The sequence below is a fragment of the Schistocerca nitens genome, chromosome 8 (assembly GCF_023898315.1).
Source record: "Schistocerca nitens isolate TAMUIC-IGC-003100 chromosome 8, iqSchNite1.1, whole genome shotgun sequence".
Lineage (NCBI taxonomy): Eukaryota > Metazoa > Arthropoda > Insecta > Orthoptera > Acrididae > Schistocerca > Schistocerca nitens.
This window is the reverse complement of record NC_064621.1, coordinates 384,270,590-384,289,624: the sequence shown is the minus strand read 5'-3', so window position 1 is coordinate 384,289,624 and position 19,035 is coordinate 384,270,590. Positions and strand designations below refer to the sequence as shown.

General features: G+C 38.9%; 1 protein-coding gene across 1 annotated transcript in view; it reads right to left on the bottom strand.

Moving 5' to 3' along the window:
* The window catches only part of LOC126198416 (probable E3 ubiquitin-protein ligase HERC1), a 747,204-nt gene that overhangs the window by 655,742 nt on the left and 72,427 nt on the right, over positions 1 to 19,035 (bottom strand). The window contains exons 6-8 of the mRNA XM_049934719.1: positions 18,591 to 18,816; positions 18,295 to 18,471; positions 7,871 to 8,142 (exon numbers count right to left, since the gene is read on the bottom strand). Of these exons, the coding sequence (XP_049790676.1) occupies positions 7,871 to 8,142; positions 18,295 to 18,471; positions 18,591 to 18,816 (675 nt within the window). The remainder of the gene's footprint in view (positions 1 to 7,870; positions 8,143 to 18,294; positions 18,472 to 18,590; positions 18,817 to 19,035) is intronic.

Below are 19,035 nucleotides of genomic sequence, written 5' to 3'. Positions count from 1 at the left end.
GATTTACTGAAAATTAAGCTACCAAATCAGATCTGTAAGTCATATTCAAGTTAGTGTATGGCTGCACATGGAGGTAATATCATACATGGGCAGATGATGTTACAATAACATCCAAAGTTATAAACATGGTTTTATATTTATGCTTTGACATACATGATTAATGACAGCTCAGTTCAGTGGAAAATACAAGGAATAAGGGAAATTCCTACATTAAAAATAAGCTATTGTAAAATAAATGAGATTCATATGAGGTACATGTAGAAAAAAAATGTGCACAAAAAATGATGAAATAAATCACACCACACAAAGAGAAAATCAGTATTGTGATAGTGGATAATTCAAAACAGAAATCATTTGCCAACAGCTGATTGATGAGATATGCACACAGACATATGTAGCATTGCTTTTATTGGCTTGATGAGGCCTATACTGTCAGTCAACTGACGTGTTAGCATTGGCATTATAAGTGACTCAGATATAGTTCCAAAATGATGGAGCACAGCAATCAGTTGTCCTTTCCTTTCAGGTTTTATTAAAGCAATTTAGATTTTGGCTAGTGCCTAGCCATTATGAATGTTAAAAAATACAAGAAATACTTAGTCAGGTGGTAGTAAGAAAAGTTACAACTCGTGGTGTAACCTGTATCACTTACACATTAGATTACATACCACTATTTCATAGTTTCAGTACATGTCCTAGTACTTCAGCCACCTGCTGTTTGGACTTCTGTCACAGTTCATTCAAGACTACTGTATAATGAGGGTAGGCTTTGCAGAGAAGACATCAGTTGGCTGTATGGCCCCCCTATATGAACTACATATAACACTCATAGAAAAGCAGGTATGGTCTCTATTTTAAAAAACTTCAAATTTGCATAGGAATAACAAAAAATAAAATACAAGTAAAGTTATTTACATTGCCTTCTGACTTGCTGCCACATTGAACAGTGAACACAGAAGATATAAAAAAATTCCAGTTTCACTCCTCGTGAGCCAGTTGTTTTGTTATTCTTTAAAACACTTAGGAAACATCAGATTGGTAAAAATAATTTTAAAAACATTTACAAAAAACAATGTTTTTTAACTTTTGTACTATTTTTCTCTTTATTTAACTGTCACAATGAGGTATATTGGTTCCTCTTATTCACTGAATATATCACAGATTCACAAAATGTCAACAAGATGGATAGTTGGTATGACTCGCCATTCCATTACAGATGTAGAGAGTACTAATCTCTGTTCCACTTCAAATCGATTTTAATTATAGGTACAAGAAAACCAGTGTGCTGAATTGCTGTTATTAACAAGGTACATGCATCTAAACTAATGTAACATGGAAAAAAGTTCTGTAGGTTCAATGTTATAACAATCATACTCATACAGCAATATGTTAATGAATTCAATAGATTGGCAAGACAGCAGGAGGTATTTCGTACTCCCTGGGTCACATGCTTCACTGCCTACCAGTAAGCAGCCCTCAAACAATTCCCAAAATTGCGCACTCTTCACAATGATCTGATCATTAATCTCAGGTTGCAACTAACATTTTGTGATGGCAGAAGATCTGTAGCTATTTTATGAGGTTGAAGGACCTGTCCTTCTCACCCTTATGCAGCAACTTCACATTAGATGCCAAAGTTGGCAACTTATGTTTTGTTGTAAGTAGATAAGGAGCCGTGCTTGATTTCTCTATGGCATCTTTGTCCAATGTGATGTGTTCTCCAAGCCTCATATCCAGCCTCCTTCCAGTTTAGCCACCGTAATAGGCTCCACTATCCAGCAAACAATTTTATAAACTCCAGAAGCATGAAACAGATTCTTTGCATCTAAGGTATGTTGCAATAACATCCTAAGTGAAGACAGTTGCATTCCTTGTACTCATTTTTCCATAGTAACATAACCTAACATGCTTAGTATTTTCTTTAGAGACCATATTATTGTAAGGGGTCATATTATTTTTGTATTTATTAACTATTTTCATATATGTCCTATCTACAGATTCATGTGGATGGTTATTCACTTTTGCAATGTGCCTGATTATTGCCATTTTATCATCACGTTCGTCTTTTGACAACGGAATTTTGAACACCCGATAGATAGCAAAATTGAAAAATGCCTTCTTATGTTGAACTGGGTGCTTTGACATAAAATCCACAATACTGTCGTTACAAGCTACTTTGCGAAAGATACCAAATGTGTGCCTGCAATTTTCATTCTGAATTGATAGATCTATAAAAGTACCAGATCTACTTGTTTCAATCTCACATGTAAATTTAATCGTTTGATGCAAGCTATTAGAAATGGATACTATAGAGTTGACAGTAGTGTATCATCTACACTGCCCTCCATGAGTTTGGAAACACCATGCTGCATATTACAATGAAGCAATATGGAGGTGATCTATGTGAGTTATTGATTAAAATATGGAATAGCAAGCTCAAATAACGGTTAATAATTACATGTACAGTATTGTACACTTAATTATTGTACATATACATATATATTGGAACCTACTAGTATTGCTACAATTGATGTAAACCAACGTTACCTGTCAAAGCAGTTCTACTAAACATGCCAGGTTGTGCAAGTAGACTGCATGTCTATGTAGAGGTATGATGTTTACATTTCTGTTCACTTGTAGTTGCATTTGCATAAAGGTATAGCACGCCACAAAAGTAATTGAACATGGCCCCAAAGTGCCAGATTCCTTATGAATCACGGGTAATGATAATCACTTTGAAACAAGAAGGCAATAGTGTCCAACAAATAGCAAAGAAACTGGTGATTTCCATCAGTGGAGTTGTCAAAACCATACACCAGCATTGAGAAACAGGCTCCTATGGAGATCGTCCTTGCTCAGGAGCACCCAGGAAAATATCAGAATGCCAGGAAAAGTATTTGGTAGTGACCGGTAAATGTAACAGATTAAAAACTGTCAGTGAATTGACTGCTGAACTGAATGCAATGAGGGATACACCGGTGAGTGAGTCAACAGTGAGACGACGCCTCCGAGGTTATGTAGCAACAAGGAAACCAATGTTGCACCCTGTTAACAAGAAGAAAAGGCTTAAGTGGGCTAAGACACACCAACATTGAACAGCAGAGGATTGGAAAAGAGTCTTATTCACTGATGAATCCAAGTTTGAAATATTTTGAAGTAAATGTCGTCAATTTGTACTCCGTTTACCCCCATAAAAGCTTGAATCCTCATTGTATAATTCCAACTGTAAAGCATGGAGGGGGTTCTGTGATGGTAAGGGGATCCTTTGGAGGTAATAAAATCAGAGATTCGGTGAAAACAGATGGAAAAATGAACCAAAAGGATTGTCATGCCATTCTCCAGAGACATGCTAAGACATCTGGTTTGCATCTGATTAGGAAAGGGTTTGTCTTGCAGCAAGACAATCACCCGAAATATACGACTTGCTTGTGTCAAAACTATGTGAAGTCTGTAGAGGTTTGTAAAATATTGCAAAACATGGAGTGGCCACCCCAGTCCCCTGATTGTAGCCCAATCGAGCTGCTATGGGATGAATTGGACAGGAGGATCCGAAAACGGGAAATCATGAGTGGGTCACAATTGTGGAAGGTCCTGTAGCAAGAATGGAGATTAACTCCAACTGAAACCTTGGCAAAACTGACTCAGTGCATGCCAAGGGTGAGCATGGAAGTAATGAAAGCAAAGGGTGGCTATTTTGAGGAATCTAAAATTTAATTGTTGCATCTTCCTGTGCATTATTTGAGCTTAATAAACATTTGGAAAACAACAAAATGCATTTTTATATTGTATTCCCTTTCCATTGTCTATAATTACTAGGTGTTTCCAAACTTATGGAGGGTAGTGTACATACCTAAAGTAGTGTAAATTTTGTGTGCCCATGATGGATTTTCAGAAAAGAATCTGTTTTCTAAGTAATTAATTTATATATCAGCAAGCTTTCCACTTATTGAGCCCCCCATACTAAGACAGTGTCTACATTAAATTTAAAGCAATTAAATTTCAAAATAATGGTAAATAGCCGCTTGAATTCTTCTACTTCCCTCTTAGAAAGCTTGTTTTGTTCCATTAAATTATGCTGAATTACCTGCACAGCTTAGTCAATAGATATATTTCTGTATAAGTTGATGATATCCAGAGAAACAAATTTCATTTCATCAGTTATTAGTGTATTTCTAATTTTATTGATAAGTTTGAAACTATTTTTAATACATAATTGGTTGTGGAATTTATAGTGGGTTTTAAGAAAGTGCAGGCATTTTCCAGCTATTTTATAGAAAGGACTGCTCCTACCATCCAACACAGGACATATCAGATAGCCGTCTCTGTGTACCTTTATTTGTGCCCTAAGTGTGGGTGCCGGGGGTTCATCACTTTTAGCCTTCGTAGCTCCTTTGGTGATATTATCTCACTGCAGGTTTTTAAATTAATAAGCAATTTCACCGAGCTTCGGACGTTACACCATTATCGATTTTCTTAATATTATTACCTTCAAATAATTTTAGAGTTTTAGCAACATAGATATCTTTTGCAACAGACACAATAGTTCTCCCTTTTGTCTGCCCTAGTTACTATGGCATCAACTTTAGAAAGCATATAATTAATACTTTCAATAACCCTCTTGTCCTTTATAGAATTGGGGACAGATTTATTTGTCTCATCCCCAATAATATCATTAATCGCTAAACATATCTTATTCTGATCGAGTTTTGGCACTTTCAGTGAATCAACAACATACTTAGCAAGGACTACTGTGTCTTTTATGGCCCTGCAAACCGTTTTCCTGTATACTTTATACTTCATACCCTTACAAAGCATTTCCATTTACCTCTGATGTTAATCAAATTCAGCACTCTTGAGAAGAAGTCAAACTTTGATACACAACCATCAGTAATCACTGTTGCCTTATTTTCCAACCTCATAATCTTATAATGATGTCTTTGTTTTACTTTATGCACCACGTTATCCATTGTGCTCCTAATTATCCTCCTAACCTTGTACAAAAACAAATCTCCTGTGCCTTATCTTTCCAATCTCCCACCACCTCCCAAATTTCCACTGTTCGGCCACAGACGAGCACTCCCCCTGTAACTCAGTACCACCCGGAACAGGAGCAACTGAATTACATTTTCCACCAAGGTTTTAACTACCTCTCATTGTGCCCTGAAATGAGATAAGTCATGCCTACTATCCTTCCCACCCCTCCCACGGTGGTATTCTGCCGTCCACTGAACCAACACAATATACTCATCCATCCCTACATAACCCCTTCTCCCAACCTCTTACCTCATGCCTCATACCCCAGTAATAGACCTAGATGCATGACGTGTCCCATACACCCTCCCAGCAACACCTGCTCCAGTCTGGTCACAAACATCACCTATCCCATCAAAGTCAGGTCCACCTGAAACCAGTCATGTGATCTACAAGCTGTGCTGCAACCAATGTGCTACATTCTATGTAGGCATGACAGCCAACAAGCTGTCTGTCCGCATGAATGACCACCGAAAAACTGTGGCCAAGAAACAAGTTGACCACCCTGCTACTGAGCATGCTGCCAAACATGACATCCTTCATTTCAATGACTGCTTCACAGCCTGTGCCATATGGATCCTTCCCACCAACACCAGCTTTTCTGAACTCCTTGCAATACATTCTACATTCCTGTAACCCTCTTGGCCTCAACCTTTGTTAGTCACTGTCCTCACCCATACACCCCCTTCCTTTTTCCCATTCCAGCAATATACAACTCTTATTTAGTCATCACATCAAGTCTTTTTACTTCTCTCCTTTTCCACTACCCCCCTCCCACCTCTAACCCTGCTCTCCATCTAACTTGCACCACTTCACTGTCCGCCACCCCTACCCTACTATCCTTTCCCCTCCTCATCCCAGCCTCCTCCTTACCCTCACCCAGTAGCCACTCCCATCATGCACTGGTGCTGCTGCTCACAGTGTGGTTTGCTTGAGACTGCATTTGTGTGTTTGAGTTGCATTTGCGTAGGTTTGTTTGTTTGTGTGTGTGTGTGTGTGTGTGTGTGTGTGTGTGTGTGTGTCTCATCTGTTTTTATGAAGGCCTTACTGACCAAATCTTTATTTGTGAGTTTTTTTGCTGTGCCTACCTGCAACTCATCATCTCCACTACATGGTGAGTAGCAACTTCCCTTTTCATAATATTGTTACATTCCATTCTGGATTTCCCATTGTTTGATTCGTTATTAACAACAGCAATTCATTGTGTTGGTATTAATATATTTTTAACTAAAATCTATTTGAAGTGGCACAAAGATTAGTATTCTCTAGATCCGTAATGAAATGGCAGATCACACGAACTACCCATCTTGTTGACATTTCACGCCATCTATGAAGTATTCAGTACGTAAGAGGAACCACATACCTCGTTCCGATGATTAAATAAAGAGAAAATTGGTACAACATATTAAAGAAAAATATTTAAATCAAATCAGTTCTAACAGTCACAGCATACAGCATGTGCATCCTTGTCTTTTGTAAATCTTTTTAATTTTTTTACCAATCTGCTGTTTCCAATGTGTTTTAAAGAATAAAAAACCAATTGGCTCACTAGGAGTGAACCTGGCTCACAAGGAGTGATCCTGGCATTTTTTACATCTTCTATGTTTACTGTTAATGATGGCAGTGAGTCAGAAAGGAATGTAAATAATTTTACTTGTATTTTATTTTGTGTTATTCCAATGAAAATTTGAAGCATTTTAGCAGAGACCATAACTGCTTTTCTATGAGTGTTACGTATTATGTAGTTCATATGGAGAAAGTGCTATACAGCCAACCAATGTGTTCTCCACAAAGCCTACCTTCATTATACAGTAGTCTTAAAAGAACCTCGACAGAAGTCCAAACAATAGGGGACTAACACACTAGGACATGTATTGAAACTACGAAATAGTGGTAAGTAATCTAACGTATAAGCAATATAGGTTATGCCACAAGTTGTAACTTTTTATACTCCCACCTGACTATATACTTCTTGTATTTTTTAGCACTGATAGTGGCTAGGCACTAGCCGAAATGTAGATTTGCTTTAATAAAACCTGAAAGGAAAGGATGACTAATTCCTGTGTTCCATCACTTTGAAAGTCATATCACAGTTACTGAGTGCATCCACACCCCTAATGGAAAGTAACTTGATAGAGAGAGATATAGTTACTAGACCTCAAAAATATCTTACATGGTAGTGAGGGTGGAATTTAATTCATCTCTGTGAATGGATTATAAGAAAGTTATAACATTTTTCTCAGTTGCACTTATTATTACTCATAACACAGGTACCTGGTGAAACTCTGAAGATGGTAGCTAGTACCATCTCCACTATACTGTCCTGATTTCTTCTTCAAAATTAACAGTGGCTCCATGAAGTTTTACTACTTGTTAAATCAACTCTTAGAGTTATGCACCCAAATGCTGTTTCTGGAATTTGTGCAACGTGGATTTTATCCAACATTCTAAATGGGTGTCATACATTGAAATTATGTTGGCTAGTGTTTTTGTTTGTTTTAGAAAATGTGTGTTAACTTTGCTGTATTGAGTGTTACATATTTATTTCAACATTCAGTACAGCAAAGTTAAAACGCATTCTCTAAAATATATTTATGCTGTACACCTTAAAAAAAAAAGGCTTTGTTTATATTGGTCTTCAAGCACAATTTACATAAATTTTACTTTAAAGTATTTGCTCATTATCAAAAAAAATTCATAAAACATGTATGGGATTTGTGGAAGAACACTTTTAAAAACTATCAATCAAGAGAATGACTATAGATTCTTTAATAAAAGTGTGCAGTAGTATTAATTTCCACAACAGTAAAGTTCAAAAAGCATCTATTTCAAGACTGACCTGTCCACTAGCTGTCAATGCAAGAGAGAATTGGCTACCAGCAGCAACTTTGCGAATGCACATTCCCTGCAGTGCTTCAATGATACGCGGACGAGGCACTTTCTGTGTGTCACCGTGCCCCAACTTTCCATTTTCTGCTGAACCAAAGGACCACACTGTACGCCCATCAGCAGACAGCACAATTGTGTGAGCACTACCACAAGCCACCTGTCCAACACCAGTGAGATCTCTCACTAAGGTAGGGACACTGCGACCATTGTAGTCACCATGACCTGTGAACAACCGTGACAAAATATGATATAACATTTCACATTTATTTGCAAATATAGTTTTATTCTTATGAAATTGAAGAAACATTTATGAGAACCAAACTCTGTGGAACATACACAAACCTGTTACAACAGGAGGCAGAACAAACAGGTTCAATATTTTTGAATGCTCACCCACCAATATTGTTTGGGCTACTCAAACATGTCTGTACAAAATTTTTTTGTGATCGAAGCACTGTAACTAATGCCAACATGAACACAAATGTTTGCTGATGTCACACTGACATCACCTCAGCTTTTCAGTATGAGCATGTGTGTCAATTGTTTATTTGTTACTGATCATGTTGTACTTATTTTCCAGTCACTATTTAATATCTCACACTAATTATGCAATGCCAAGGAGCATGTGTTTTTAATTGGAGATATAAAACACCAAATAACTGCACACAAATTACCATCAAATAGACAAATGCTGGAAGTTTTATTTTATAACATACGGGAAGTAAAATTAACCAGTAGTGAAAGTGCTAATCTTATGGTTTGCAATTACATTATATTTATGGAGAAAGCAAGAATTACAACATGAGCTAATCAGCATTGTTCACAAAAGGTTACTAACCTGCATTCTGAGTTGAGAAAATCACAAAAATGTGTCAAGATGTGTTTAAGTGCTGTGAAGAGAAATTTATAACTAATTTCAACAATTTATTTGCTATAGCACCTGCCACTGCTCAACAAACAATCAGTTTGGATGAAGACGGGATGTTTTTAATTTGACAGAAAGAGCCCGGGCATAAAGGCTACCTAGCAGGAGTACACTCTCTACTTGCGGATAACGAAGGGGTGCAGCAGAGAAAATTGAAGGAAGAGAAAAGGCACGAGAAACTAAAGACCGCAGCATCTACTTCTACATCTTCTGCTGCACTTCATCATCATCCAAAGAATCAGATATGGAATTTTCAGCTTCAGATGAAATTGACATTGATGATGGTGATTTTTTGGTATTTACTTCTGAGAATAGTTTATTGGAGAACGCTGCAAGGTGCAGTACCAAGATTTTATTACTGAAAAATCAACAGCTACCTTGGATACAAGCTAGCTTAGTGTAACAGGCTCACACACTCTTCTGGCAACAGCCGAGGTGCTTGGTCAAAATACTGACGAGCTCTGTATTAATAAATCATCTCATCACAGAATCAGACAGAAGAAGAGAGAAGAATGGTCTGAAACAATAAAATCAGCTTTCAGGAATGATATCCCTGGGTTCTTATTGTTCACTGTGATGGTAAACTGTTGCCAGCATTGAATGTCACAGGCTCAAAAGACGAAAAACTTCCAGTAAATGTTAAATTAAGTGTATTTGATTGTAAAATAGATGGTGTAACATTTAGCCCAGACATACCAGTTTTTCATCTGAAAGAAAACTGGAAAAGTATCACTGTCAGTAGCTTTCACACTAGCAACAAGACTGTGGACTTGTTTTTTAATGAGACAGAAACTAAAGAGATGTTAGACTTTTTTGAAAGCAAATTAGATTAACCCACAGTGGGACATGATGCTGTGAACTCATGGACCTCTGTATAATCGTTTTGGGAGGTGACTTTGGGAAAAAAGCTGAAAATATAACTTCATTGTGCATTAAATCAAACAAGATGAATGGCAAGAGCAACTTAGAGCTTAAAATTTATCCTTCTAAGATCACAACTTGAACTATCCATTGAAAATTAAAATGCTTTGACAGATGTCATTCTCTTCCTTGTAAGTGTTTATGTCAACCTGTAGCTTCTGAGCAGCAAAGCTGTAAAAACTACTGACCCGGATCTCTGCTTCTTAAGAGATTTAAAATTATGTAAAAAGATGGATTCCACAATTTCGAAGCAGCTATAAGGAAATTTAGTCACAATTTGTAGTATTTATCTGAGCAGTTATCTCTCTTATCATTAATTGATGAAGTAGATGTATAAATCAAAGTTAAAATGGTATCAAGTTTGGACAGAGAGCATCTACAAATTTAAAAGAGATTATTCCTTTTTGTGGAGAGTTGAATAGAGCATTATACGGTAAGTTTAATATTATTCTGATCACCATTTATTACTGATTTTTATTCATTAATGTACATCTCCTAATTTAATCTCATGTTCATTTCAAAGAAAACATTAGTTGACTTGCGAGTCAAACAAGGGCGAAGATCTGTTTGTTCTCTCACCTGAGGAGTATGGGCACTAGTTTTATTCAAGAATGCCCATTCAACAAGGACAACCAGCACTACACATTTAGACACTAAAGGATAGTTAAAGAGTTAAAAGCTGATAATGATCTTGTTGAAAGGTGTGTTAAATTAACGCAAGATTTTCGTGGGCTACTTACTGTAGATGAGGAGCAGAAGGAATTTTTATTGTGTTGTGTTCAAGAATACTGTAAACTGTAGCCAGAGTGCAAGAAAGAGAAAATATTCTCAAGAATACTAAACACATGCTAAAAAGTAAAAAGATATGTAATTTTGGTTTTATGCAATCCTTAATTAACTTTTACACTGACTAAGAACTACAAAACCTAAAATTCTCAATAATAAAATTCTTTGCTCAAGTCAGGATGGGCTAATGTCATCCTACTGAGATGAAATCTTTTTCCAGACTAAATCTAACCAAATGGAAAACATGTAAGAAGTGAGTGTAAAATTTTTCGAAAAAAAGGAAGAAGCAAAATAAGGGATACCATAATGTACATACTAGTTAGGAAACTAATGCCTCAAACTGTAGATCATGTTTTGTTATTAAAATCACCAAATCAACCTCTATCACCATTTGGGTGGCAAACAACCATGCTGTGTGTGTGTGTGTGTGTGTGTGTGTGTGTGTGTGTGTGTGTGTGTGTGTGTGTGTGTGTGTGTGTGTGTGTGTGTGTGTGTGTGTGTGTGTGTAAGGGGGGGGGGGGGGGGGGAGGTGGATCGGAAGTCCAAACTACATCTCTCAGCAACCACTCTGTGGCGCTGGAAACCTTGATCCTGACTGGCTGTTGCAGTAACTGGCTGTGGCAAAATACGCTGCCATAGTCTGGGCAATGACTTGCAGATTGGTTTGGAAAATGCTGTTCCTGATTACAGCAGCTATGGGGTACTGCCTCCTCTCCCAGAAATTCTCTCGATGATCTCCCCCACAATGGAACTTACGGTGGAACGATTAATGGTGTTCAGAAATTGTTGCCACGACCTCTTCTTGCTCTCTCGAATAATTCAATGACACTTTGCCCTCACCACCCGAAACGCTGCAAAGATTCTCTGTAGTTAGCCGACACTTCAACCTGCACAGAGCCACAAGCCTGGTCCTGATTGCAGAGTGGCATTCGGCATTCCACCAAGGGACAGGCTGCCTCTTCTGTTGTCCGGCAGACTGTGGAATGGATGCTTCAGCGGCGTGGTGGATCATTTTGGTAATAAATCCACCCATGCCTTGATATTTGCACAATGTTCGAACTGGTCCAACTGGCTACTAAAGTGTCCAGTTGGTTCCATCGAGCATCCATCATGGTGGTTTCCTTTCAGGTTCCACCCCACCTAGCATGTGAATCCAGATCGGGAAGTGATCACTTCGGTTCCAGTCATTGACCGCTTCCCATTGAGCAATGTGAGGAAGAGCTGGAGAGAAAAGCGAGAGATCAATGGCACAGAATGACCCAGTTGCTGTGCAGTAGCGAGTGCTCTGTCCCACATTTAGCAAGTATGCGCATGATGACACGAGAAGCCTCTAAATTACTCTACCCCTGGGTCAGGCTGCTGCAGAACCCCAAAGCACATTGTCTGCATTAAAATCACCACAGAGAACGAAGGGATGGAGGAGCTGTTACTAAGGTCAGTTAGGGCCTCTTCATTGAGTGCATCATGTGGGAGCAAGTAAAGGGACCACATTGTCAATGGATGATGCACGTGCACTGATACAGTAACTGCTCATAAAGTCACTGTTTAAGTGAGAGAGGCGAGGAGCGGTAGTCGGTACTGATGAAAATACCTACGCCTCCTCTGGCTCTCTCTCCACTCCTTTTTGTGGAGTACATAGCCTTGTAGCTCAGGGCTGTATGATTGATGGAAATGAGTCTCCTGGAGACATAGACACAGTGGTCTACGCTGAGATAAGGGACGGAATTGCTCCACATGCATCCTGAACCCCTGCAAGTTCCACTGTAGGATGGGAGCCATTTCATCGATGTGGTGTTAATTTACCCCTATCTTTGCACTGTGGAGGTGAAGCACATGTAGAGTGAGGGGGAGTGGAGGGGCTCCCTGGATCCAAGGCATCTAACTCCATGATGTCCTCCTCATCAGTCAGATGTGAACGAATGATCTCTCATGGCGCACAGGACAGCTTTTGACCCGAACATCATGAACCTTTCCCTGCACCCTGTCTCTTCGACAATGAGGGAGAAATGGGGTGTTGAGAGACACTCTGCTTGTTGTGTGCCTTCTTGACACTCACAACGGATCTGTTGCTGGTCTTTTCTGCGGTGACTACTTGGATTGCTATATCCTTACTTGTTTTGCCTTTGCACGTACACATGCAAGTAAAGGTGCTGGTGGTGGATGGTTGTACACTGGACGATATCTGCATCGAGGCATCGACCTTAGGAACAGGTTTCTGCACCATGGAAGCATAAGAAGTGGTAAAGATGGGAGGTTTCGTCGCCTTATATTCCTTTTTGGCTTCAGCATAGGGGATCCGCTTGGTAACTTTTAGGTTCTGAATTTTTCGCTCCTCTGCAAAAACAGGGCAGTCTTGGCTCCCAGAGCAGTTAACACAGACTGCTGTAGATGGACAGTGAATCCCAGCTTCATGAGGAGCCTTTCCACATTTCCCACAGGTCCCAGCCCCGCAACTCAGCACTGTGTTACCAAAATGCTGGCATTTGTAGCACTGCACAGGGTTAGGTACGTAAGGCCTAACCCTAAGTCAGAGGAAACCTGCCATGATGTGACCAGGCATCGTTGGAGAATTACAGGTCACAATGAAGGTGGCTGTCTTCTCAATTTCTCCATTATTCCTAAGCATCCTTTGCTCTACATCCACTATCCCCTGTAATACCCATTCCTGTTTAAGTATGGCTATGTCGATATCCATAATGTCTCGGCATGTGACAACACCCCTGCTAAGAGTTACGGGAGTTGCAGTTCAACAGTTACATCATATTCACACTTATTTTTGGTCTTCGTAAGCAGTTCCACCTGCTTTGCCCTGTTAGTCTCGACCACTAGGGAATCATTCTGCAGCCGCTTAAGAGACTTCAGGCTTCCAGCAAGTCCTTCCAAGTCTTTATGGATATAGAAGGGGACACTTTTTCAAATGTCCCCTTCTTCCTCCTAATAATCAAAAACACATTTTGATTTATGACTCCTTGAGCCCTGTTACTATAATTCAACTGATGCACGTTACCAGGAGGGCTAGCCACCCTCACTCGTTTGGAGGATTGGGTGTGAATACTCACAGGCGGTACACCCTTCCCACTGGGAGGAGAAGATGGCGATTTTGAGGGCTCCATCTCGGTCCCACAAGCAGCTAGGGAAACAAGGGTCCACTCACACAGAGCCTCACATGCCTGAGTAAGCCTTATACAACTGAGGTGTAGCAGGTTCCCCAGAGGTTGCCTGCTAACGACTGTTCCACCTCAACAGCCATGCATCTCATCAGTGAGCCGCGCACCTTGAGATTGAGGCTTTTTTTAATAGAGATTTATAAACTTCTAACAAGGATAAGATATGGTCTCCATTCTAGAGCCAATTGTAGACATCTCTTTAGATTGATGGCCTCGCAGTATATTTACCTCTGTATGATGTTTGTTGTGAATAATCAGTCCAAGTTTGAAAATAGCAGTAACATTCATGAATATAATGCCATAAGGACTTACACTATCATCCACTCAGCTTTAACACAGCAAAGAAACATGTGAAGTATTCAGTGATTAAAATTTTTCATCACCTATCTAGTGACGAAAGGAAGATAAGAGTTTAACGTCATGATGACAATGGGGACATTAGAGGCAGAGCACAAGCTCAAATTATGAAAGGATTGGGAAGGGAACCAGCCATGCCATTTTCAAAGGAACTATCCTAGCATTTAGCTGTGGTGATTTTGGGAAATCACAGAAAACCTAAACATCAATGGCTGGATGTGATTAGAACCTGAATGTGAGTCCAGTGTGCTAATCACTGTGTCACCTCACTCGGTGCAGTGTAGAGAATTTAATAGATAGTAAAATTAACACAAAATGAAATGATTTCTGCATGATAATACCTTCTATTCCACAGGTGAATTCTTGAATATACAAAGTAATTTAAAACAATTATGTGAATGTCTTTCTTTTCACAGAGGAAGTGTACTATAACTGTAAGTTGACTCATTCAACATTGTAATGAAATGTTGCAATTATGATCCATACAACATGCCAATAACTAAAATTGTTGAACAGAATTATACAAAACAAGAAAAGGTCAGGCTTCAGCTGGAACCTTGGACCTCGTGAGATACTACATGTAATTATTTTCCACTTGAATGATGACTGATAGCTTAATGCAGGACTCTCTCCTGTCAACACCTTTGTTTACTTCAAAGAGATAGGATTTTAAGCATTTTGTGGAGTTCTGATTTTCTAATTTACTTAAAAAGATATAGTGAATAACTCAATCAAATGCAAACAATTGAAAATCTAGGGTGGAATAACAACAATATTATGGAAAGAACACACTCCTACTCATCATATAGAGGAGATGTTCAGTTGCAGACAGGTACATCAAAAAAACTACCAAACACATAAGCTTTTTGGCAGAAGGCTCTTTTCTAAAACAGACAACATACACACACACATTCATGGAAATGCAAATGCCAGGTATGAGTGGGGGATGGTAAAGTGCTATTTTGGGATGAGGTGGAGAGAGGGTAGAGCAGCTAGGTGCAGTCGAGAAGGAAAGAAGTAAAAAGACTGTGGATGCCGTTGGGGAATAGAAGGCTGTGGAGTGGGAACAGGGAAAGGAATAGGTGAGTGAAGGATAATGACTAACGAAGGTTAAAGCCAAGAGGGTTATGGGAACTTAGGATATATTGCAGGGAGAATTCCCTCCTGCGCAATTCAGAAAAGCTGGTGTTGATAGGAAGGATACAGATGGAACAGGCTGTGAAACAGTAATTAAAATGAAGAATGTTGTGATGGGCAACATGCTCAGCAATTAGGTGGTCCAATTGTTTCTTGGCCACAGTTTGTCAGTGGCCTTTCATGCTGACAGACAGCTTGTTGGTTATCATGTCCACACACAACGAAGCACAGTGGCTGCAACTTAGCTAGTTCTTCAAATGACTGGTTTCACAGGTAGCGCTGCCTTTGATGAGATAGGTGATGCTTGTGACTAGATTGGAGTAGCTGGTAGTGTACATTTCTTACATCTAGGTGTATTACAGGGATATGAGTCATGAGGCAAGGGGTTGGGAGCAGGGTCTGTGTGGACAAGCATATTGTGTAGGTTTGGTGGGCGATGGAATACCATGTGGGAGTAATGGGCAGGGCAGTGTATAGGACATTCCTCATTTCAGTGCATGACAAGAGGTAGTCGAAAACCTGGCAGAGAATGTGACTCCGCTGTGTTGAACACTGCAGGGCAGTTTTTGTACACAGGCTACCATCTGTATTTATCACATTCACAGATGGTTTGAAAATGGACACAGGTGTCCGAAACTAGTCACCATTAAGAAATAAAAAGAGATGCTTCTCAGTGCAACTTCATGTAAGGTAAGGACTTTGTTAATAAATGTGTTGCAGTTTTCATTTATGTCACAAATACTGCCTGCATCACTCCAGTTCATGTCTTTGAGGAGTTTCCCACAATAATCAATTTCTGGCTAACTGACTATCCTCCTGAACTCTTATTTAGTAGATTTTGTAACCCAATCAGTATTAACATTTACTGACAAAAACAGCAAGCCATAATTTGAGAGGTCATTGACTATTGGTTTTGTAATATTATTTTGTTCATTAGACTTTGCTATAAAGATATTATCAACAGCTGTTTTAGAACAATTTGCTACCCTAGATGGAGAGTTACAGCAGGAATAAAATTGAATGATAATGATGCTGACTGCAATAATTTCTTATTCCTGGAAGCGTTTTTAAGAAACTATATATTATAATCACCACCAACCATTAGTTTTTCAATTTTTTTATTGTTAAATAGGCAAACAGAGCTTTGAAGTGATTTGTGAACAGACTAAAATTTCATGTAGGTACTCGATATACACTTACTATTATGTCACACATGCTTCCATATGCTATTATAAACAAAATTTATCAATGTCTATGTTCTTAAATCTATGACAGTTCCTTATCAATGTGGCAAGACTCCTTTTTTCCTCCACCTCTGTTCTACAGAAGGGTAAGGCTAGCTTAAAGCCTGCAACACTTAACACATCCATAGCAGTGGTCACATTACGCTCAGAGATGCAGACTAAGTTAACAGGGTTTGATGACTCTAATTTATCAAATAAAATAAGCACTTCATTAATTTTATTCATCAGTCCTAAAGTATTTTGATTCAATTAGGATGGCTGACATCTTGCACTGGCTAAAATATAATTGGGCAGTATGCTAGAATTATGCTCTTCAGTTTCTTTTTCAAACTGGCTGTTTGTTTCAATCATTTTCCTTCTGTCCTCCCTGCCCTAAAAATAAAGTGCTCCTCTAACATCTGTAACTTCTGGTATTCTACCACTCTTAAAGGTGGCCCCCTTCTCCCTTATGGGTTTCCACCAACAGCCAAGCTAGTTTTCCCCTACCTTTCATGTTGAGGAGGAGGCCATGCCTAGTATAATCACATCTACTGATAATTATATATAACCCTGCAACTGACAAAACCAGCTGTTCCTGGCAGAAGTATTTAAATTAGGTCAATCATGGTGGCTCAGAATAGATAAAAATTCAATAATGGTATGTGTCAGTGTTGTATGCTTTGGTGAATTCTTCACAAAGAGATCCTAATCCTCTGTCACATGACTCAGACTAGCACTAGACCAAAACAAAAATGGTGACACACTATTCTGATGCCAGTTCATCCTGCAAAAGTTGGTCTACACATCTAGCATAGTAACAACCTAACAACAAAACTGTTTCTCTTTACTGACTACCCTGCATTCCAACTTTTCAATTTCTTACTTCAAGTCTGCTGTCTCCTGTCTGCACCTAGACTTCCCTGTGTTCTTCAATTTCTAACCACAACAACAGCTCAAACTAGTTTTCACATTTTCCGAAGAATTTTTGAATTAAGACATATGTCTGTGAATTTCCTACCTGGCTTTATCCTTCTCCCCTCTGAACCTGTTCAGATCTTCCATACGCTCATCTAATTCGGACTGAAATGCAGAATTATCACTTCTTCTTCACCAACTTCCTATATATACAGCATATCATGCAAAACTAATGAAGATCCTCATTTACTTCCCCATTTCCATTACCAATAAGCACTCAATGGAAAAACCAGGCCCTTTCCACATATGGTTAGCAATTTGCTGAATAAAACAAATTAAAATTTCCACTACCTTACCCAAATGCGAACTACATAGTAATGGAATATGCTCTATGTAATTATGCTGAAAAAAACAATTAAACAAAAATGTCCTCTGTATACTGCACTATCTCAAATGGAAAGTTTACAACTAGTGTGTTTTACCAGTGAGACACAGACTTTATGCAAAAATCATTCACTAATTGAGTGTTGCTCAGCAAGCAATGTGGTGATGCGTGTTGGGATTCATTAGGAGATGATAAATAAAAATGAATCAATAGTGGAAGATGTAATTACTACCATAATTTAACCGAAATGAAGGTGAGCAAGACACGTTGCCAGGAATATGGATGGTAGATGAACCAAGTTCTTTGCTGGATTCCAAGGGATAAAAAAGAAGAGACCATGACGCCAACCCAATGGAAACTGTGTAGGTGACTTTAAAAAACATATAGGAGCTGCACAGGTACATCTTTCTGAAATTGTGAAGCAAGGAGAAGTCTAGAGCAGACCTTTATCCACCAGTGACTGCTGGTGGTGGTGGTGATTATCAGCGTAATGTTGGAAATGCTTATCTCAACATTATATAGCCACGAGTGATACAGAACACACCATGCCATACTCACCTAAGCGCCCATGGTCTCCTTCACCCCATGTGTATAGCTCCCCTTCCTCTGTTACAGCTGCACTGTGTCTGTATCCAGCATGTATATACTTCACAATCTTTGCTGCAAATGGTCCGGTTATGAGTAATGGTTGCTTCTGAGTGGTGCTATTACCATGCCCAAGTTTCCCATAATCACCTAATGATGAGGAAAGGAATTCATTGGAAACAGATGTGACACACAAATATAAATCCATAATGCAGAACTAATAACAGACAGAATATCAGAGTTGCAGTTCCACTATAATTTCGACTCACCATCACCCCAACTGTACACTTTTCCATCATCTGTAAGGGCCAATGAGTGTCCGTCACTCCCTTTTGAAGAGGATACTTTCCTTACAATCCCATCTATTGCAACCCTCTTTGGTGTACATTGGTTGTTTGAGTCGCCTAGACCCAGCCGTCCATAGCTTCCTTTCCCACAAGCACTTAGTGTGCCATTTGTATGGATAATGAAAGAGCAATATTGTCCTGCCTCAACCTGTACAGCGTAAGATAAGAAGCCAAGTTATTTCAAATGACTAAACTGTGAATGTTTCCTGAGTAATCATAATTATTTTGTCTATATTTCACTATTTGTTGCAGTAACACAGACACACAAAATTAAAGTAATGTGCAGTTCACCTCCCCCAAGATATGAGCAAAATAAGTACTTAATCTTTAAGGTATATGGATTAAGCACTTTTGTCAACTTAACTAA